General features: G+C 38.5%; 1 protein-coding gene across 2 annotated transcripts; it reads left to right on the forward strand.

Moving 5' to 3' along the window:
* Positions 1 to 260: 260 nt before the first annotated feature.
* Positions 261 to 23803, forward strand: FAM149A (family with sequence similarity 149 member A). Of its 2 annotated transcripts, XM_063077247.1 has the most exons (14): positions 261 to 327; positions 4007 to 4117; positions 4409 to 4550; positions 6774 to 6916; positions 8705 to 8830; positions 9564 to 9734; positions 10794 to 10984; positions 11791 to 11945; positions 15859 to 15962; positions 16452 to 16661; positions 19209 to 19329; positions 20558 to 20686; positions 20770 to 20848; positions 23450 to 23803. In XM_063077247.1, exons 4-14 carry the CDS (start codon positions 6831 to 6833, stop codon positions 23521 to 23523), a joined length of 1446 nt encoding a protein of 481 aa, XP_062933317.1. In that variant the 5' UTR covers positions 261 to 327; positions 4007 to 4117; positions 4409 to 4550; positions 6774 to 6830; the 3' UTR covers positions 23524 to 23803. The 2 variants fall into 2 exon arrangements, with proteins under 2 accessions (XP_062933317.1, XP_062933316.1); XM_063077246.1 differs by lacking the exons at positions 261 to 327; positions 4007 to 4117; positions 19209 to 19329 and having other exon boundaries at positions 4471 to 4550; positions 16452 to 16569.
* The last annotated feature ends 185 nt before the right edge of the window (positions 23804 to 23988 follow it).

The raw sequence follows: 23988 nt of genomic DNA on the forward strand, positions 1-23988 counted from the left end.
GCCGGCCGCGCCGGAATCTGGCCTTTGCGGGGCCGACGATCTGGGGCGGGAAGCAGAGCGGCGCGCCCATGGGCTGCGCAGACCCGGCCGTGCCGCTCGGGGCTCGCGGATCCCGGGCGCGCCTGGGCCGCGCGTGCGGGGCTAGCGGGGCCGGGGCGCAGGGCTGGGCCGGCGGGGGGCCGGGGTCCCGGGGGCGCGGGGGCGCGCGGCCGCCCGCTGCCTGCGTGGGGCCCGCGCCGGGTGCCTGCGCCCGGGGACGGCAGGGCCTCGGGGCGCTGGGCCAGGCCTGGGGGATGCGAGCCGAGGCCTGGGGCTGATTGTGATTGGGTAAGTCTCCATCTGGGAGGGGAGGTGGAAGGAATTGTCTGTCGCGTCCCATTTTGGTGCCGTGTGCGTGATGTTTTCCTGCCTGCGAGGCCGGAATGCGTCGGGGCTGTGTTCCCTGCGTCCCTTCATAAAGTCCGGCGTGTGACATCACCCGGCCTTCCAAAGTGCAGTCGCTCACTTGGTCTGAGAAGCACCGATCGCGTCCCAGGTGACTTCTCCACCAGTCCCGAGAGCCCAGCTTGCTCCTGGGACCTGTTTGTCTGAAGTCAGGGAGACCTGTGTGTCTTACGTTGGAGGAACAGCTTCGGGATGGCCACCCTTGAGTGGCCTTGCTTATGTGTGCCGCGCAGTCCGGAAAACCATCCTGCCTTTCAACCCATTCAGAACACAGTGCTCATTTCACACAATCATTTCAAGTTGAAATAGGAGTGTTCATTTCACACAATCATTTCAAGTTGAAATAGGAGTACAAAATTTTGAAAGCTGCTGTCACTGTTTAACATTTGAGTTTCTGTAGGACATTGTGGGGGAGGTTTGTGGGCTATCAAGAAACAATCTAAGAAAGTAAAGATAGACGATTAAGTCATTTCCTGAAAGCTGGAGTGTAGTGACTCCTGGAGATTGAGACTCAGCCTTGACTTTGATGCACCAGCAAATTAGTGCTATACAGTTCAATGACTGCACCTCAATCTGCCCTAAGGGAACTTAAGATCTGTCCCCAAAAGAATAGCCCTAAATGTACGAACAAGTAATATGTTATCATCTCTGAAATTTAAACTGTGTAGACAGGAATTAGCGTAAAGTTGTTATATGTCTATGTAATATGTAATATAAGCTTAATAGACATTCCACCACATTCAACCTTTAAAATACAGGATAAATTCTTTAAGTTGTCTATATTTTCTTAGACTGTGTAGAAGTTATAGGAGTTGATAGTTTACAGGGAATTAAAGATGTTCAATATTACGCATGGAATAACGGTGTAATGCTTAATTAGAGGACAGAGAAACCAAAGAACGAAAATGCAATTTAAAAAAAATAAGAGGCTCTGTTTCCAGTTTATAAGGTTGTGGTTCCTGGAGAGATGCCGGTCAGCGGCCTGGGTCGTGGCACAAGTTCTATCCCTATCTTCTTGGTGACCTTGGGCAGTCATTGAGTTATGGGTTCAAATTCCTCTTCACCTAGTTTCTTCTGAATTGTGCGGTTGAATTTTTATGTTGTTACGCTGAACTCCAAAGCTCAAGAGGTTTCACAGAGATGAAGAGGGGAAGTAGGTGTTTGCAGGCATCCATTTAGTAGTAATTCCTGGGATCATTGTAGAGCTTCCGGTTTCCCCTGCCCTGCAACTTCAAGACCTCCCCCAGCTGCACTTTCCAGTGAGTAGGGGAGCTGATTTGGGGAAGGATATGGTGTAATGTGAAGAGAGAAATTACTTCCTCCATTTCATAAATAATTTTCTTCTTGTTTGAAAAGATGCCTCCTGCCCTGCAAGAAAAGTGAATTTTCTGGAGGAAGAAATTATTATTCATTGAAAACAAAACAAACTGGCATCTGTCCAAATCAGTGAATTTAGCTTTCCAGTTGCACAAAATGCATGGAAGAATCTAGAAGCAAAAAGCTGTAGTGAGTGTGGCAGAGGCCCCACTTGGCCATGAAAGCCAATTTTGGGGATATCAGCTGTTCAAAGAAGAGCTGTGCCTTTTCTATCTTTACAAAGAATAAAAAATTCTCCTGAAATGTCCTGAATGTGGAGAGTATTTCAATGTCTGATCACAGTACAATCTTTTGTTTTAAGCATGAATTTTCAGAGTAATTATGGAGCAAAAACATGCTCTGTGTTTTGGTCACCAATTTAATCTTTGCCCTTTGATTCTTTCAACAAACAGAGACAGCATCTCTTGTGTGACAAGCATTATTTTAGATGCTACATATATAAGTAAATGAACAAGGTGTGAAGATCACAGTAAGTTAAAATGCCAGAAGAGATCTCTAGAACACAAAATGCTGTGGGGGCTACAAAGGAACAGTGAGAACTCAGCATTTTCATAGAGTAATATATGACATATATGACGATGATAATGGCAGTGAGCGGACAAACCTGACTTATCTAGCACTGACTATATAGACACTGTACATACTTGATCACTTTTAAGTCTCACAACCCAGCCGTACAAAAGAAGTTGACAGCATTCTCATTGTTTTACGGATGTGGATATTGAGTCCAGGAGAGAAGTAACTTGCTCAAAGCGTCAATAGCAGAGCAAATTCGAATCCGCTGTTATTATTATACAGATGTCACGAAAGAACAGTATTTTAGTTAATTCATCACACTGAATTTTAAAATTATTTCTCAATAACATACTAATATATCAGTATGTATTTCTTAATGTTTAAGACAGATCTCTTTGATTTAATTTTTTAGTCCATTGTTTTATCTTTGCTTGAAAAGTTATTGAGTCACATGTAAACAATAAATAATTAAAACAACTGAACAGGGCTAAAGATAGTTTATTAGTACAAAAGTTTGTCTTATGTTCTTTTCTGTGGTGCACTTTTTCTTAACACCTTTATCCTCAGAATTACTCAATTGTACTTAAAACATATAAGAAGGAGAAAAATCATTTAATTCTATTATTGTCTCCTGTACCAAACATATTTATGGAAGGCAGAGGTTCTTGCCAATCTGTTTATGATAATTAATTTGTTTTACAAATATCCTTTGTTGTACAGTGCTGTGGATACATAAGTAAGAGCAGAATTTATTCCATTTACAAAAATGCAAATGTTGAACACCACATGCTAGAGTGGTGTTCTTGTTAGAAATACTGAAAGTTGATTGTTTTTTTTCTAATTCACTGCCATATTTTAAATTAATATGTTTTATTTGCATGGAAAAATATGATTTCTATTAAAAGAATAGAAGTTGTTTACTCTTAAACATTAGGAAGATATGAGGAAAGTAAATGTTTTAAGAAGTTCATTGAAAGGGCGTTTTAATGATTAACATGAACTGTGTTACACCAGTTAGGTTTAAAAATTTATTTAAAATTTAGATATTTCTTCTGTTTTAGTTCTCCATTACCTTTTAATATTTTCAAACTCTAAAAATCAGGATACACACAAAACAACAATGCTAAAGTCAAGTGAGTTAGATGTTTGTGTGGCTTCTTAGTGAGTCAAAGGGATTTGTTATATTTCAGAATTACTACGGGATTAATGATTTTTTACTGGAGGAGTAGATGGGTTTTACAGGTTTGAGGAGGCTTGATCAAGGGACAAGTGGGTCCTGAAATCCAGCCATGTTTTGTTTGCTGAGCCTTACGCCTTGCAGTAAGACTGTGTCTGAAATATTGTCAACTGCTTGGGGCAGCTTTTACTTCTCTGGCTAAGTCACAAAAAGTTGTTGTTGTTTTGTCCAGTTCACATAAAGGTGTGTATGTAAGTTAGTGGCCACCTTGATTCTAAGAAAAATAAAAATGGCAAGGTCCTAGATCTCAGTTGCTTGAGGACGTGGAGGGTGTACATGTGTGTTTATGTATGTATGTGTATGCACATGTACGTGTGTTTAAGGGGACATGGCAGAAGAGGAGCAACTTTATAAAAAAGGAAATTTTAAAAATCTTAATAAATTATTATATAAGGGAAACTTTTCATGTTTTATTTTGTTTTTATTTTTCAGAAGAGGACTGTCAGAAGGATCCAGAAAGCACAGTTTTGCTGTGAAAAGCAAAGATCCTTTACCTACACATTTTACAAGAAATGTGCAGAAAGCCATTGATAAATATACCTGGTAAGAATTAACCTGTTAAATGCTTCTGATTAAAAGTGAAAAAATGCCCATAACAAATATGAGAAACAAAATCAGTGATTGGCCATGAATTTCTAAAAGTAAAATGCAATTTTATTTTGAACCTAGGGAAAATGTTACACTGCAAAAACAGTTTTACCTTAATGTACCACGAAATTAACAAATATATTTCATGAAAGAAAGAGGAAGTAGGCTCAGAGAAGTAAAGCCACTGACCAGTACAACGTCTTCCTAAGTAAATGTTATTTCTGTCGCTTGTGTTCATTCCTGCAGTGAATCTCCTCTGTCATCAGTTTCATCCAGCAGAAGCCACACGCCCAGGGAGGCCCACAACTCTTGGTCTGGTTCTACTACACAGAGTTCTACCACTGGTTTGTCTACAGAGAGGAGCTCAGTATATTCTTGGAGAGATGATGTATGTCTCAAAATATTTTGGATAATCCTGTGGTTATAATTTATAATGAAGAATTGCTTTCTTATGTTCATAAAATCTTTTTACTAATTATAAAAGCATTACCTATTTGCATACATCCGTATACATACATATAAAAGCATTTACATGTTACATGTAAAAATATCAGAATATCTAAATATAGGGAAAAATAACAGTTACTCATAATCTCATAGCCCAGAGTCTTAACTGTTGATAATTTTGTTTTTTCCACCCTCCCACATCTCTCCCTCACCCCCACCCCATCCACAGTATGTTATATGTGACTTGTTGTTTGGTATCTGTGGCTGGAAATTCAAGACAAACCCTGACAACTGGGAGCTTGAATAAGAGAAAAACTTTGGAAAGTGTGAATTGTAAAACATTACCATGATTACAGAATTCCCCCCTCAATAGTCTCAGTCAGATATTTTACTCTCACCTTCCACCCCTAGTGGAAGCTGATAAACGACTTTTGTTCTTTGTGAGGGTGTGATTCTCAGCTGGGTGAACTTTTAGTCTACAGCTCTGGCTGTTGTTGAGAATTCTGCTGGCTCAACAGCCTCCTGCCTCTTTATCCCCTCAAGTGTCCCCAAGAATCCTGGTACACGGCCTTTTGTGAAGTCCATCTGGCTACAGAAGAGCCTGCACTATAGTGCCTTGGGTGTTCTATTTACTTCCTTGTTTGTATTCTGTTTTTCTTTGATATCTTTAAAAGCAGGTCTCCACTCTCACAGCACATCTGAATCTACTTCCTTGTACACAACAGTGATTCCCAAAGGAGTAAAAAGTGAAAGAGTCATGGGAGGGGATTCTGGAAGAGTCAGCTCAGAATTGCTCAGGGGACTTTTTCAAACAATGTGTGACTTCCTCATTTATCATCAACTGTCCCCTGTTCCCCACCCTCATGCCCACCCACTGCCATAACCTCCCACACTCTTTTTCCTCATGGACATGCCTGTGGGAAGAAGGCTGAGAGCCATTGCTTCATTACTGTCCAAATTCTGGGATTCTTTTGCTACAAATTTTCATAGAATTGCCAGGGAGATTCTTATGACTTCCAGTTATAGAATTTAAAATACTCCAAAACCTATAGTTGCTTTTCACTTTAATTTAAAAAAAAATTTACTTTTTGATAGGAAATATTTACAATGGCAACAAAATGCAAAAGACAAAGAAATGAAAGTAAACTCTCCCATGTCCCAGCTACCCAGTTCCCTTTTAAGAGACAAATATTATTAGATTTCTTCTTATTTGCACTGTCAAAGAGATAAGTCAACTACCTGTAATCTAGGGATCTATTATTAATTTGAGAGAAGAACTTACACAGAAAATATTGAATAGCATTCTATAAAAATCAACCTGAATTGGCCATTTTTGGTCAGGTATGTCAGATTGAATATGCACTTGGTTGCTTTGAGTTGTGGATTAGAAGAAAACATGACTGGGCTCTTGCCCTGGAACCGAGTGCAGTGTCGGTTCTCCCAGTTAGAGCAATGCTTATGTTCTCCTTATTGGTTGTGAGAGCTATAGGACTATTATCTCCCAACAGAGACCATCTAGGAAGGCTGAAAGGTCTTTTCATCCACAGTTCACTGCACCCACGGTGCAGATAGGAATCTCTTAAGGCCAGACAGGAATCTCTGGCATCACCATACAACCACCTTTTAGGATAATTGTGGATTTTCTATTTTTTTGCTTCATTGATTAAAAGAAGGTTAATGGCCCTTTCTACAAAGGTAATTTCATTTTCCGTGGTATCAACAGTAGAAAACAAATAGCTTGTATTTTGCTGATGTGCTTAGGTGTGTCAAGCACAACTATATGAGGGACATATGTCTGTGTACATATATGTGTATATGTGTTTGTGCATAGATATATGGGTGTCTGTATATCTGTGTATCTGTATTTATTTCTATGTCAACATGTATACCTGTACCTACATCTGTATCTATGTAAAGTCTCAAAACTGGTGTGGTAGGAATTATCTTTATTTTTCACTTGAATCTGAGGGTCAGAATGAGAAGTCATTTATCAGAAAAGTAAAAATTGGAGCACTGGTATGTCTGACTGCAAAGCCCACATTCTTTTTATCATGTTATACTCCCTCTTATATAATGAGTCACTTTAAATTTATGTGTCATTGATTGTGAAGCCCATATTTCTACAACTTTTAGTGTTGTAACTAAGTGTGCATTTCTGTTTTAGGAATTTGACAAAGCCAGTGCACAGAAGGTGCAGCAGTTGTTCTGGGAGGTGGACGAAATGTTATTTGAAGGGAAAGTAAGCCCTCAGACCCAGAATCTGCAGGCTGAATGCAGTGAGTGGGCAGGAAGATCCCTCCACCTGAGGTAGGGACATTGTTCACAGAAATTCTCTGGGATGGATTTTTGAACGACTCCGCCCGGCGTGGCTTCATTCAGTCAAGACATTTTGACTGAAAGCACTTGCCCAGTCATAGTATGTATCCAGAAGGCTGTCCCTTACTGAGAAGTCACATCCTTTGTTATGGTGTCTGAGGAAATATTGAGACATTTCAATGCTCAAGTGCCTTTTAATTTGTGAGAAGCAAATCTAACTCATCTTCTGAAAAGCACTACATACGTAACAAATACAAGAATGGCAGAAATAATCTTTCACCTTCACGCTCACTAGTATGTGAGCAGCATGTGTCTGTCCTTCATCCCTGAGAATGATGCTGGGGGTGACGGGTGGGCAGAGTAATTACTTGCCGAATGACTGGACAGATGCATCTTTCCTTTCCACCACCATTTCTTATGTAGGGAGGAGCATTTATTAATTTTATATCAAAGATGGAGAATATAGATTGGGTATAAAGGAAAAATTTTTTCCCTTCAATCATTATATTAGTCTGTTTCTGTTGCTTATGAAAGAATACCTGAAACTGGGTAATTTATAAAGAAATGAAATTTATTTCTTACCGTTTTAGAGGCTGGGAAGTCTATGGTCCAAGGGTACATCTAAGTGACACACTGTATCATATGGCGAGAGTGGACTGAGCAGGACAGAGCTCACCTGCTTACTTGATCTCCTTTTGTGGCCATCAGAACAATGCACATGACTCTATGAATGGGTCAATCCATTCACGAGGGCACAGTCCTCACAATCTAATCACCTCTAAGGGCCACACCTTTCAATTGCCGTAATAGGATTTCCCATCCTCTGACAGTGGAGTCAAGTTTTCAGTACCAGAATTTTGAGGGGACACATTTGATGCATAAAAGTCAGTCAGCCAAACTACTTACAGAAAAGTCCATTTCACTTATCTGTAGTTTCTCTATATTTGAGTAAAATAAATAAGAACACTCATGTAAATGTGAATAAATTTTCTAGTTACCTCAACTGGGTAACTTTAAAAAAAAATCTTGACTGAGTAGGTTGTTTTTTTTTTTCTTTTCAGTCCTTCATAAGCCCCATGCCTTACAGAGTATGGTATATCCACCAGATATTAATTGTTGATGTTTACTTTTCTGCGGGTGGTGCGCTTGTCAAGAAGTCAGAAGCTCAGACTTGTTCCTGTCACCATTGTCTTCCATAGTTAAGATAAAAAACAAAGGAGGGAGGGAGAAGTAAGAAAAGATCACAAGTTACATAAGCCAAGGGTATATGGGAGATCTTCAAAAAGTTTGTGGAAAGACTCAAATTATCTTATAATTCTATTTTTTTCCATGAACTTTTTGAAGTACCCTCATATATTTATATATTTTTATTCATTATATATATGTTAGTTAACATATAGAGAGAGTTTCCATGTGCCCAGCATTGCCTTAGATGCCTGAGTCTGGCGTACATTATCTCAAAGCCACTAATCAGTGCTGCAAGGTAACGGTCATTATTCTATCTTGCATATGAAAAGCAAACTAATCAATGATATCAGTGGCTTAGCCTGAGAATGTTACCTCGAGACTCTTGTCAGGGGGGAGAACAGTCCATCCCACCCTCTCAAAGACCGTGCTTTTTCTGTGACATCATGACGCTTCTAATATACCAGTTGGCACCTTATCATGTCATACACCTGCCTTCAAAATCATTATTGTAGCCTACTGTTAAAATCACAAAACATGTTTCCCTTGTCTGATAAAAAATATCAGTAGCTTCTTATTTTGTTTACTTTGCAGAGTACTAGGAAGACAGCTCATTCTGCCAGCTGATGAAGGGTTCCAGCATTTCCAGGGCAGTGTGCTTAGTTCTGCCGTACACAAACCCTTACCTGACACCTGTGAATTCAGCAGCCACATCAGAGAGTATGTTTGGAAAAGTCACTTTCAAAAAGTATTTTTAACTGTGTTTTAGTTATACTTTTTTGTGTTTATCTTATCCATGAGCCTTGGCTCCACCAAATATGCAAGTTTAGATTTTAATGGAGGGTGGTATAGAGAATTTTTTTTGCAAGATGCCCTGATTCTAAGTTGATGATGTGTGTATATATGTGTATATGTGTGCGAGTATGTATATATATGTACATACGAAAAATATATATGGAGCATACACACACACACACACACACACACACACACAAGTTAACTTCAACTTTTGCTCCAAAGGCACAGTGAAAGGTGGGCTACATTCAGAATCAAAAACCACCTCATTGCAATGGATCCTAAGCCTTAAGGCAGTAGCAGCAGAAGAAATAAAGCTTCATCCTTTTTTCCTTTGCTCACTAATACATTTTGATAAATCTCTTTATGCCATTCAAACATACGTGTTTGATGTCACCGTGCCATGACATACATTCATTATAGCAAAGAGGATACAGACTCATAGAATAATTTAGGCTTTTAAGAAATCCTTAAAATTTTTAACGATGGCCTTGTTAAAATGTTTTTAAGGATATGAGCTTTGTCAAATGTAATATTAAAGGATTTTTTATTTGGGATTCTGTACTTTATAAATAATTTAAAGATCCACCATGATCATGCAAAAATTGTATTCCTGATGTTCTGCAAACTCCCATGTAGAATCTGCTTTTTCCCATAGGTTGTGCATCTCTGGCTCTCATATAGTCCCAGCAGCACTCTCAACCTCTGCCCCGCCAGGCCCTGATGGCACAGACCTTGCTGACCTAATGGCATGTCCATCCTTGGAAGAAGAGGTTTATGAAATGGATGGAAAGATTGAAGAGTATTTTGCTTTTGACAGAAAAGAGGAGTAAATAGAATTTTATATGATTTCAACTTCATAGTATAATTTATTCAACATTTATTTTCACTATATGCTCATTTAGCATGTTTTTTACTCATCCAAAAGATTTGTAATCTTTTGAGAGAATGTACTCCCCGAAGTTTTTAGGTTCCTAGGAGGAAGTGTATATTCTAGAGCACTGCTTCTGTTTCTTCATGACAACACGGCACAGACAGAAAACAAGAACTGTACTCAGTGTGCCTGTGAAAATGGACAGGGCTCCTAGTGGCCTTAGGCCCACATCAGCTGTCCTGTACCCGTTGCCCAGAAAGGCAAAGGGGAAGCTCTGCACTAAATGCTTATTTTGCTCTTAACCAAAAGCTACAAATATGGTATGATAAAAATTTACCTTGTGATTAAAAATTGGTACATTCAAAAATATGAATGTGCTAAAATAAATCTTAACAAATTTAAGAAGATTGAAATCATAGCAAGCATCTTTTCTGGCCACAGTGGTATGAAACTAGAAATCAAGAACAGGAAGAAAACTGAAAAATTCACAAGTATGTAGAAATTAAACAACATACCCTCAACAGCCAGTAGGTCAAAGAAGTAATCAAAAGGGAAATCAAAAATATCTGGGGACAAATGAAAATGGAAACACAACATAGCAAAACTTACGGGACACAGCAAAAGCAGTTCGAAGAGGGAAGTTTATAGCAATAAAGGCCTCCATCAAGAAGAAAGATCTCAAATAAACAACCTCACTTTATACCCAAAGGAATGAGAAAAAGTTAGTAGAAGGAAAAAATAAGAAAGATCAGAGACAAAATAAACGAAATAGAGACTAGAAAAAGACAATTTAACAGATCAATGAAACTCAGAGTTAGTTGTTTGTTTTCTTCCCCAGCTTTATTGAAATATAACTGACAAAAAATTGTGTATATTTTACAAAAAACAATGTGTTTTAAAAAGAATGTTTATTAATATATGTATAAATGTATGTACATGCATAATAGGTAGATAGAATTATGGTAACTTTAGCCATTGATGCTTTTAGTAATTAGCATGGGTTTTTATCCTTAGTGATGACGAATGTCTTGAAGGAAAACCAGCTCACCGTGGTAGGAAGCGGCAGAAATACGGACTTCCTCCCATCTCCCCTCATGACTGCATCAAAGATGCCGTGGCAGCCGAAGTGTTCGATAATGTCTGGACAAACGTGGTAGAAATGTTGGAAGAACTGATTAGAAAACACTGGGAAACTACACCCACAGGTACTTATTTGTAGAATTTGATCTCACGAAAAGAAAAACAAGACCCCTGTTCCTCAGCTGTGTGCTCCCCACCCCAGCTGGGCCATGCCTGGAACGTGGCTGGGGTGAGAAGTGGGCCTCCTGCCTTCTTCACACGTGAGCTCTCACCATGCCAGAAAGGATGTGATTGCTTTTTGGGTCATAAAAATAATGTATATGCACTCTTGGAAAAATACAGAAATACTCAAGAAAGAAGCTAGAAGTCACTTTTTAAATTGTAAAAACCATACCCAATTAATCTCTAATAATGGGATATTTGTTTTTAATTGTTCGTGACATTATTTGCAAAGTAAAATGTAAACATAGCCAACTTAATAATCACTTATCTTCATTTATACTTACAAAATGTTCTCTAAACTACTTAAAATTGAGCAGAGACATATCATAGAAATATCAGTAGTAGACATTAATAACTAGTTTTATGTAATCAGTTTGTACAATAAGGCAATAATCATGTTAATTTAAATACTATTCTTTTGTTCTTTTTCTAGCCAAAGGGATTAGTAGGGCATTTCTAAAATACTAAGACTCTTTATTGCCCCACTGTATAATCTCTGTTTTTCTGCATACCACTAAAACGATAGTCACATTAGCCAATTGTTCCACGTGGATCTGTGCTCTCCACGGTAATAATGTTCTTTTACCAGTGGCCATAGCATAGATTCATGGTAACTCAAAAACAAATATGCTCTTTGAAAAATGAATTTTAAGTATATGTATTAGATAATCTGATGTTTCTTGTAATATTGATTTTTTTGTTGATACAGAAGGAAAAAAGCAAAAGGAAAAACAGGAAGTGGCTGAAAATAGATCTCCACATACCCTCATTTCCCGTGTTCACACTGATGTATCAAGTGTTCCCCTGTCCAGAAGTTCTGAGATTCGCAGCATACCCCTGGCTTCTCATCTTAATCCACTCCAGGTAGATGCTTTTACACTGGTCTCTCTCATTCTATCAATCTTTATATCTCTCGCCTCAGCTCGTCAAGAGTGCCACTCTATTAAATTCTATTATCAAGATACTTGGGTCTGTTTGTCAGTAAAACTAAAACATAGTATGATTATTTCATAAAATTTAATAGAATTTTTTAATGGAGTAGGACATCTAGACACTTCAAGATGTGGAGCTGTTTTTTATATTTTGGGAGGAAAAAAATGCTTTCCTTCTAACATTTGAAAATTATAAAAGATCTCTTCTCCTTCCACTGAAGTAATAAAATAAGCAGTGAGTTTACGTCGGGTTCATTCAACATTTATTGAGTTTGTATTAAGTGTGCTATATTAGGTGTTTCAAAGAGATATATAGACGAATAAAACATGGTCCTTGACCCAGTGAAACAAAAATTATAACACAAGGTCAGATGCAAATACATGCTGTGAGAGACATATAAAAAAAGTGTCACAGGAGAATCAGGGACAGAATGATTTGTCCTGATTAGAGGATGAGGACTTATCTTTTGCTTTGGAGTGAAATTTGAGCAGAAACATGAAGAAATGAGTAAAGCTTTTGTGGATGAGAATTCTGAGTGGGCCATTTCAGGCTGAGCAAAGGCGTGGATGAATGAAAGATGGGGTGGGTTTGGGGAACAGTGATTGTACCGAGGGTTCAGAGAACAGGATCCTGGCAACAGCAGGGCATAGTGGCAAGAAAAGGGGATTTGAAACCAAGAGGCCTATGAGGAGTATTATTTTGGACATGTTAACTTCTCTAAACTTTAGTTTCCTTATTTGTACCATGAGGATAATAATATGGTGTCCACGGGATTGTTGTGAGGAAAAAAATCATAGAAATATGTGAGAACTCCTGACACAGAATCTGGCATATACTAAGCATTCAATAAATTTTTCTTGAATTGCATCCTTATCCAAAGATCTAGTAGCAGATGTGGCTGGAAAGGACAGACTTGTTTATGGGAGGTCTTCAGTGGTGCTAAGGAGTTTGAATTGTGTGGGGGAGCAGAGAAAAAGGGTAAGACAGGATTCCTAGTCTTTAGTTGCATATAATTTCCAATTTAGTTGGGGGTAGTCAAGCCGTGTGAAAGAATACTATATGCACACACACGTGCACACACACACAAGGAGAGGCAATATAGTTGATAGAGTGAATGAGAGTTTGAGCTTTGTATATAGACTATAAATTTGGAGCCTAATATCACTGCTTATTAGCTCTATGATCTCAAATCAGTCCCTTTCTCTCAAAATCTCAATATTATTATCTCTGGGATCTATGAGATAGGAAGCTGTGAGAATTAAAGGATAAAACATTTACCACAGTGTGTGGCATAGAGTAGGCATTCAATAACTGTTAGCTTTTATTATCGCAATTAGATGCTAATTATATATTATATATTTTGTAATTAGGTGTGCTTTAGATCATAAATGCCGTGAGTTCAGAGGAAAAACATCATACCCTTCACAAAGTAGGGTAAGAATGAACTAAACCCTAATGGATAGGTAAGATTGTTAAGCTGAAAAAGAAAAGGGATGATATTCAAGGCAGAGGCAAAAATACACACCCAGCATAGGAGCAAATAAACAGGTATCTTCGTAAGATTAAAAGAACACAGGCCTAAACCAGGGTGTGTGGTTCAGGGAGCAGTGGGTAAAACTGAATATCGAATAATCTTGTTTTACTCTCTAGTGTAAGGGCTTTATAATAAATCTTATTTGCTTTTTCTGTTTGAAAGAAACTTTTGGAATTGCTAACTGCCTACATTTTTGGTCTCTTTAAACTGCTCTGATAGGTTCAATACAATGTTTCTCACTTTGTTTATTGGGCAGCATGAATCTTATAAAAATGAACAGTTGATGGTAACAATATACAAAAGAACCTTTAAATATCAGGCAAAATAAATAGACCTGAGAAATAGGGAAATTTTAAAGATAAGGAAGCTATTTTGTTGCTTTTATAACTACTTCATTTGGATAAATGTTAAAAGGAAATGAATGGACAGCAAAGTTTAATAATAATAGAGCCTATTTTGAAGTGGTCAAAGCATTCTAGTGGTAATGATAATAGGTCTTAATTTATTCCTCTAACATTTCTTTATATTTATATTCAATATGGGGAAAATGTGATTGTGGTTGCCATATCTATTCTGGAACTACAATAGAATTCTAGTCTCAGAAATCATACTCATCTGAATCTAAACATTATTTTAACTCCTAGTTGGTCGTACTGTGGGACTGAAGAGGGAATTAATAATTATTTAACCCTTACTTTATGCTTTCACAAATGTCATCTAATTTAATTCTCACAATAGCTCTACGAAGTGGATATCATTATTTCTCAACTTAAAGATGAAGATATTAAAGCTCCAAGAACAAAGTAATCTTTCCAAGGTCATCAACCAGGAAGCAGTTAGAACTGGGATTCAGATTTAAGCCTTTGAGATCTCATGCTTGGGTTTTTCCCCAGGCTATTATGCCGCTGCTGGGAAGAGAATTCTGGCAAGTGTGATGGATAGGATGGGAGAAGTGTAGGACAAGCAGACCAGTTAGGAGCTGTGATACCTTTTCTTCGCTTCTCCAGATCCTCTCTCCACCTTCTTCACCCTGGAGTGCCCGAGAGGTTGATACACATTGACTACAGTAGTCTCCCCTTATCTGAAGTTTCACTTTTGGCAGTCCAAAAATATTTAGTGGAAAATTCCATAAAAAAGCAATTAGTAAGTTTTAAATGGCACGCTGTTCTGCATAGTGTGATGAAATCTCATGCTATCTGTTGGGAAAATCGAATAATTTTATCAGGCTCCCTTGCCTGCCCATCAGGTTGAGGGGTGGTGCGGCACATTCTTTGTAAGTGAATTGTGTGTGGGTGGGTGGAGTTAGTGTGCATGCGCAGGGCCGCAACTTGGCTGGTGTCTGCCTCAGGTATCTGCCCCACACGGCCATCCTCTCCAGCCTACAGCATCCAAGGACCTGTTTGCTGGTTACCTAGCTCATAGACCTGCATGTGAGGGGTCTGGTGACCCAGCCTGGTGGGTGAAGGGTTTGTGACCCAGTCTGGGCAATGGGCTTGAGGGGTCTGTGAGCACCAAACCCAGCCCTAGCTCGACAATTGGCCCAGTTGGCAGGATTACGGGCAGGTAAAAGAGCTCGACACCATCCCACTCCATCTGGCCAGCGATGTGAATCATCCTTCTGTCCAGTGGATCCACTCTGTGTACATTCCTGCTCATTGCCACTTAGTAGTCATCTTGATCATTGGGTTGACTGTCATGGTATCCCAGTGCTTGAATTCAAATAATTCTTATTTTACTTCATAATGGTCCCAAAGTGCAAGAGTAGTGTGCCTAATTTATAAATTAAACTTTATCATAGATATCTATGTACAGGAAAAAACATAGTGTATATAGGGTTCGGTACTATCCGTGGTTTTGGACATCCACTGGGGGTCTTGGAACACATCCCCCGTGGATAAGGGAGACCACTGTCTATCAAAGGAATCCCTAGCCCTCCAACTTCTGGGAGCTCAGAGCATGGGAGGAGAGTGAAGCCTGGTTGTTTCCCTTTGGCCTACTGCCGCATGACATGGGTTGGTGTCATTTCTCTGCTCTCTCCAGGTGCCCGGAACCTCTTTCCTACTTCCTGCTGCTGCGGACCTCGGTGTGGTATAATGTGTCTCCATTGTTACGAGCCTTGGAGATTTACATGATTTCTGGTTAATTTTGCTTCTCACATCTTTATAAAATATAGTTCCTTTATTAACTTTTCTCCAAATTAGTCAGCTAAAGAGTGCCATTTGTTTCCTGCTGATTCCTGACAAGCATCAGTAACTGCAATAGCACTGGATAATTTAATTTTTTTTTTTTTTTTTTTTTTACTTTTCTCAGATTCATCGCTTCTCCAACAATTTTTGTAGTAATTTGAATGGTGTAATGACAATTCAAGCAAAACCACTTCAGCAGAGACCTACATATTTTGCAGATAAATCACAGTATGTATAAGAAATAATTACTCAGCCTTTTCCGTGTGCTAGAAACACATGAACACTAAAGACTACAGAGGACATAAAATAATAAAGATCTCATTTAATCCAGATGTGCCTGAGCACTTTCCAGGGGAAATGTAGTCAGTGTTTAAAAGTAAACACAGATTATGCTAACATCAACCAGAAAATAATTACTATTGTATATTAGGTTGGGAGAGATGAGAAAAGAGGAATGTAGCTATGAATTCTTAATCTTGTGGACTTTGCTATTTGATTACAAACAATGGGAAATTTAAATCTTTTTTTTCTTTTGGATGGTTCTTCATTGAAATTGAAATAGAAATGATAGCCTCTCCATTCATTCAGCAAACACTTGGGAGTAAGTTCTATGTGCCAGCCACTGCTCTGGACAGTACCTAGCAAGGCACAGATATATGTGTTCCCTGTTCCCACATCACTTGCACCTGAGTAACCAACTGGATTTCTCTCCCCCAGGAATGAACAAGAGGACAAATCATTGGGTGTAGGGTCCAGTGCTGTGTCCTCTGCACGGCACCGACTGGGACGAATCTCAGATAATCGCGGATTACAGACTCCTGCAAAGAAAACACCGGTATATAGGAGGCTGCCTTCTCTTACTTCAGATTCACAGAGAATAAAGACCCCCAATGTGTATAGTGATGAAGTTCTTAGGGGAACAAAACTGTAAGTTTTGTTTCTCTCATGATAAACTAAAGGTCACATACGTCAGAATACTTGTCAATTAGAGTTTATAAATTATTCTGGACAAAGCATCTTCTATCAAATTTTATGTAGACACCTTCCTAATAAGTTCACTAATTTTGAGTATTTAACATTGATTTTGTTCCAGTAATATACTTAGCTTATACTAGAATATAAGGTCAGTCAGTGTACCTGTAGCACAGGCAGCTCAGTGAAATGAAACTCTGATGGTGGGTTGATCGTGGATGGATTTCTGGCCTCTGCTGAAAAAATTATAATTAATTAATGCTTTCAAATTACATAATACTTTTTTATGGGAAGATTTAAATACGATAATGTATATAAAAATGCTGTAAAAGTAAAAGGGAAAGGTACCTATCAGTTTTTATTTATCTTTAAGGAGGTGTTTCACTCTATGTGGGAGTTTCAGAAAAGCTTTGGCCTTGGGGACTAACATCAAATCATTGCCTAATTAGGAAGTTGTCTCTTCCTTTACCATAGAATTCTGAAGGAGCTTTCCAGCCAACTTAAGTGTCAGGCAGTAACAGCTAGTGTTTATTGATTGCTTTCTTTGTTACCAACACCAGGTCAATGGATTACACTTTATCTTATTATTCCCCCACTGCAAATTTTTGAGTTGGTGTTCATATTATTCCAAATCTAAGATGTAGAAACAGAGGCTGAAAGAAATTGAATAACTTGCCAAATATCATCGCACCAGAGAGGACAGAGCTGGGGGCACCCACCATGCTGTCTGGCTCTGATATCCACCCCCTGGACCACCATGCTGCAGGCTTTCCACAGCAAGGGAGGGAGTTAATAGAGGGACTGAGCACAGGTCCCCCTGCAGGACTTGGAGGACCGAGCAGCTGCCAACACTTACTCGTAATAGGACTCTTTCAAGATGCATTCATAACACCACTTGGCTTTTTGATAGGTTGGTGTTTCTTTTACAAGTCGGGACTGCTACTTCCAGCTGTATTCGGGTCTGTGCTATTAATTCACGACATCTCTACCCGCTTCATTCTCAGTGCGGCCACCTAGCACGCCTTATTCACCCCATGCCCACGTCACTGGCATGTGATGGGTTCTCTCCTTTTCCTCCCAGCCTACCTGGGCTCTACCACCACTTTCATCAAAAACCATTTCTATTTACTATTGAAATAAATTCAGGTGCCTCCAATTGTACATTTCCTCCATCTTTGACCCCTACCTCTCTGTAGACCAATGTTTTCAGCTTTTTTTTTTTTTCATGATTGCCACACTAAGCAACCCTTTTAGATTGTTTTTCCTAATTGCTCTCCCACCCATAGAATTTCAGTACCACAGACAGACCATACATCTATAGGTATAGCTGTGCTTTATATATGAGTACAATTTTTTGCACCTGAGGGACCAATTTTTGCCCCATTGAGAGAGATTTCCCACTCTTTGGTTATGCACACTTATTTCCCATGACTTCTTCTCACCCACCTTGATTCTGGTCAGCCTTATCATCCGTCTGACTCACAAACACGCCAGCTATGCATCCTCTTACTTCCATGATTTCGTTCATGCTGTTTCTTTAATTTTTATTGAAATATCATTTCCTCCCTAATTATCATAGTACTATAATTTCACTGTGGAACAATAGGACAATAGCAAAAATATGAGAAGAAATCAAAGATCTCCTACACGCCCATCACATATAAATATAGGAATGATAACTGTTGGTAAATTTCCTATCAATTTTGTCTAGGATTATATTTGTTTTCCATTGCCTTTTTTCTAACCCTTGGTGATCTTACTGTTGTAGCACTTTTTCATGTAATTTTTTTCCTTAAAATATTATATTATTTATATTTTCCATGTTATCAAATTTTTTGAGAGCACGATTTTAATGGCCACAAAATAATCATGTGGGTATATGATAATTTATTAAGTATTTCCCTATTAAAGAAACTTTTTATTTTTTTCTATATTTTCATTATGATACTGTGCAGTTAGCATCATTGTATATCAATCTGAATAAAGATGTCATTAAATTGTTTCCTAGTGGTGTAGTCCTCGAAGAAAAACTACCAGGTCAAAGGTTATAGATATTTTTAAGGTCAAAGTGCTTCCCAGGACGATTATACCAATTTATAGCCCCACTTGCAATACATGAAATTGTCTCTTTCCCTGCAGCTTCTAAACTTTGGGTACTATGAATTTCTAGAATGACTGTTATTATGCAAAAAGCAGGTAATTAATTTTGGAATATCAACACCTGGTAAGAGTAGCTCCCTACCATTATGCCTCATATTTGTCTTCCTGAAACTCAGCTTGTTCTACTTGAACATTGTTTTCATTTTCGTTTTACATTTATTTTTACATATGTATATGGTCCAGTGTGTTGCTTCAATACATGCACATACTGTACATTGATTCACTTATGGTAGATAGCATAGGCAGATTGTGATTAATAGCTCAGGTTGGGAGCTTCATGGTAGCGTCTGTCCCCCCCGTCTCTGCACCTGGGTGCTCAGTTACATGTCGTCATGTTTACAGGCAAACTGGAATAGACCACATGTCTTCTCCACCAGTTCAAACCTCACGGAGCAGGCTACCCCCAATAGGCTCAGAGACCAGGGAGCAAAACTCTGCAGTTCCTGGATCCCGCCCTGTTTCTGTAAGACAGATTTCATTATATTTAAGTGCACTATTTAGATAGTGTGTTGGAAAACAAACAAAAATAATCTTGGCACTTCCAAGTGAAATCAGTAATGTAAGAGAATGATCTGATTTCTATATTCAAAATGTCTTCATAATTCACTTTCAGAAAGTAAATGACTTGTGAGAATTTACGGGGGGGGGTGAGAGGGTTAATTCATCATTTTGTGAAATAAAAACATGGCTTGAACTAGATCAGAAAGTCCAGATGGTCAGGATGGTGAAGTGAAGAAAAGAGTATGAAGATTGGGTCAGGAGACAGGGAGATCCGTGTTCATATCCTGCCACACACACTTTCTATATGATTTGGTACAAGTTACTTTACTCTTCCTGAGCCTTAGTTTTCTCCTCTGTAAAAGATGAAGAACGATTTTTACTTCAAAGGATTGTTATAAGGATTAAATGAACACATATATTTTAAATAATGCCTGGCATAACCTAAGAGCTCATTAACTTTTTACCCTCATTATTTTTATCAGGTCTCATTTTTACAGCTAATTTTTGCCCTCTTTATTTCAAAGTAGAGGCAATATCCTCTTCACTCAAGCTCCACTCAGCCATGAAACCCCAAAAGGTCAGGGGATGTCATGCTGCTGGTAGCATGTTTAACCAGGTCTCTCCCGAATTCACAATTACCCCGCACTTTACTCTGATACAAGTAACTTGTGTCTGTTTTACAAAACACAGAAGTACCCCAGTTGTAGGAAGATGAAGGCTTAGAGAGAAAAAAAGCCAACCACAGCAAGGTTTTCTCTTGCATTCTTTTTGCTGCATTGAGCGCAGCAATAGAAACCATGCCCCAAAGGCAAGAGTTGCAAAGCTTTAATTTTTAACTTTAGGATTAAATAATAAAAGGCAAACATCACATAAAAAAGTCTGGCTTCACAAACGCAGAATTACATTTCTATTATAATTTTATATTAACAATGTTATGTGGTTAATGTCTTGATCCTTATTCACTTAATATGGCACTGTCATTTCAGCGTGTTTAATAATGCAATTATATAAGTAAAATATATTTATATAGTTATCCTTAGTAGACCTTATACTTAGCAATATCTAAATAAAAGTTTTCAAATAAGGATTGAATGAATAAATGAGTGAATTCTTGTGGCATATATAGATTTTCTTTTGTCTTTTTAATGGTTGCATTTATTTTAAACAAGAATGTATTATCCTTCATTTAGTACAGGGGAAGACATCCACAAAACCGCGTGTTAAGTGCAGTGCCTGACAGTATAGAAAGGTCGCCTGTTCAAGAAAGAACTGTTACCCTGGAACAGTTTTCAAGGCCCAGCACAACCCATACATTCCAGGTAGGTTCGCCGTTAACTGTAACTTTGATTTTAAAAATATTCGAAAAAATAAAACTCATCTCATTTTATTTTCTTTCTGACAGTCGGATACGCCTCGAAAAGGCTCATTGATGCCAATGGAATTTACTGGTCATACGTGGACAGATCAAAGTATTTTGACAGGTCAGCTTTCTCCACATACTAATAAAATCATGTATTTTGTGAGATTTCAAGTTTCAGAAAGTGAAATTAAGATTTTAAGATTCTCTACCTTGATAAAACTATTTTGGCCTTGTAGGAAGAAATAGCAAGCGTCTATGGTCTATGGCCTGACCTTAGAAATCTCTATCAAAGAGCAAACTTGCACAGACAAGCACTTACCTGCTATTAGGTCGGAAAAGGGAAAATGTCCAAATGCTCTTAATTAACTGGGGAACTCACTCTCATTAAAAAAAAATAAAAGGAAAATTCTGTCTTAGACGTCACTGTATCTCTCTGCTGTAATTTTCATGCTTTTCTTCCAAATGAAACCCTAATATTAGAGTCTCTTTGAAGATCAAATGAAAGAATGCTTGAGAAAATTAATACAAGTTTGCTAATTATTTTATAACAGAGTTTTACAGATAAATACATAATCTCAGCCTAGTATGCTATTTGACGAATAAAATTTTAGTTTGAAAATAGGCTAGTGATGTTTTGATTTTCAAAAGTATTACCAACATTTTTTTTTCAAGGAGGCGGCATGCATCTTCATGAGGTATGCTGTTCTAGAATCTGATGTTGGGTTTCTATCCTGACTGTGCAGTCTTAGGAGCGTCCCAACCTCTCTAGGCCTAAGTTTCTTCTTTTATAACAGGCTGGGTAAATAAAATAATTATTGGAAAATCTATGAAAAGGGCCTAACTAGATGCCAGGCATACATTGCTGAAAAATTATGAACCATTTCTATTATAGATAATCTAAATGTCAAGAATATTTACTGTTTTAAGGGAAATTTTTAATATATTATAATTCTAAAAATATATTTAGTAAAGTTTAGGCATTGTATGACAGATTTACATCAGCCCTTCTATAGTTCTATAGTATAATGATGTCAGGAATTCTTTAGCCTTTTAAAACTTCTGTGAGATTTGAGAGAGAAAGGAGCTAAGGCTGACAAATATGATCCTGGGATGGCCAGCAGAAAGAGGCAATTTGAGGAATTTTGATGAATTCTGGTTTGGAGATGTTGACCGCAGCAGAGTGCCAAGTGGAGGTGTCTAAATAGGTCGTTCGGGCACACCAAAGCAGGACAGAGAACAGGGCTCTGCATTTGTTTTATTTTATTTTATTTTTTATTTATTGATTTATTTTATTTTATTTTTATTGGTTATGAATATTCATGAGATACAAAGCTGATTGTCACCCCTCGTGCCCATGATGTGAGGGCCAGATTCATGCTGGCAGCATACCCATTACCACAAATTGCATTTGTACCCCGTGTCCCCCACCCAATTATCCCCAACCTCCCTCCCCCTCACCCTTTCCCCCCGACTCTGCTTTGTAGCCTAAGGAATGCTCTCTCCCTCTGGAAGCCCAACGCACTACTGTGGTCTTTCTTTCCTTCCTTCTTTCTCTCTTAGCTCTCACATATGAGTGAGCACATGCAGTATTTAAATACGTGCCCTAAATCTTTTACCAAATACTAAGTCAGCATGTTTAATTATGAATAACTTTTTAAGAAATTTATCTCTTTTTAAATTATTGTTATTACTTTACATTCTAAGATGTTGTTGCAGATGGGGGGTCGGAGGGGGAAGGGGAAGGGAAAAGGGATGGGGGTCTGGGCTGGCCCAGGGCTGGCTCCTTCCTGGCTTGGTTGCAAGCCCAAGGCCCAAGGTAGCCCCCCCCCCCAGCTCAGGAGCCAGGGGCTTCCAGCAGAGGCTGGGTTGTTGCTGGGCTTGGTCTATTATGAATAACTTTGAGACCACTATTATCACTGATGGTCAGAGGCCTTTATTAGTCCTATAGAAATGAGCGAGGATGGGCCAGCCCGTGGCTCACTTGGGAGAGTGTGGTGCTGATAACACCAAGGCCACGGGTTCAGATTCCTATATAGGGATGGCCGGTTAGCTCACTTTGGAAGAGCGTGGGGCTGACAACACCAAATCAAGGGTTAAGATCCCCTTACTGGTCATCTCTAAAAAAAAAAAAGAAAAGAAATGAGCAAGGGTACAAAGGGGATGTTACTGTATTTCTCCAAATTTATTTTCTTTTTCTCTCACAAGCAGGCATGTGGCCGCCTTGCTACCTTTGCTTCCAGGTCAAAAAAGCACCAGGAGCTTAATTTATCAGCTTTTTATATGTTCTGTGGTAGGAAAAAATAATGAAGAAGCTGAGGGGGTCTCCGCAAAAGTGGAAGGGATCTCAAAGCAGCCCGCATTGCCCTGCCCTTGTGAAACAGTTGAGCTGCCAGAGCTCCCTACTCAGTGTCCTGGGCCTTAGGGACCGACCTCTGCGTGGAAGGTTCTTGCAAATGCACCAGCTCTGGGAGAACACATGGCCAACACCCAGGCTTGGTTTGGGGGGAGCACCCTTACTTTTTCTCAGGACCCCAAATGACAATTTTTGCATATGACTCTTTCCTGATTTGTGCAAAAGTGACATTAAAATAAAATATTTAAAAATATTTTTTTCTTTTTAAAAAGTATGAGAGTATCATCTGCAAAGAATGTACAAAATAATTTTTTGAGGGGTTGAATTTTTAACATTTTCATGAAAATTACTTTTTGGTTGGTGTTTCAGGTTCACAATATCTGCCAAAATCTTTTCAGAGGACAACTTTGACTTCAAAAAAGAGATTCCAAGTGGCGTCTTGATATTACTTCACCGAACTACGGCACTTACTGCAGCATTCAAAGCCTCAGCACACCGTTTATCACTTGAAAAATGGAAGAACAAGTATACTATCTATCTGACAGTCTGAGATGTTAGACTGCCTGAGAGAAATGCAAACAAATTACTTAATTTTGAACACTTTTCATTGCAAAGAGAATAAACATCAAACTCACCGGATTTCTTCTTTATTGGAAGCATTCCTGAGGCTTTGCTCAGAAGACCCTAATATGTGTTTCTAATCCACAATTTTATCCATTATACACACACTATAAGTATTAATTAATATTAGTATATGATCTAAGAATATGCCGTTTGGTAATTTTGTATTGACGTATTTTTAGATCTCCTTCTATTAATAATTTCATCAAAATCCTAGTCACTAATAGGTACTACTACCTTATTAAAAAATCTTGTAACGTCATTATTTGAGACAGTACGCCAGTTTG

This window comes from Cynocephalus volans, chromosome 13, assembly GCF_027409185.1.
Source record: "Cynocephalus volans isolate mCynVol1 chromosome 13, mCynVol1.pri, whole genome shotgun sequence".
Taxonomy (NCBI): Eukaryota; Metazoa; Chordata; class Mammalia; order Dermoptera; family Cynocephalidae; genus Cynocephalus; species Cynocephalus volans.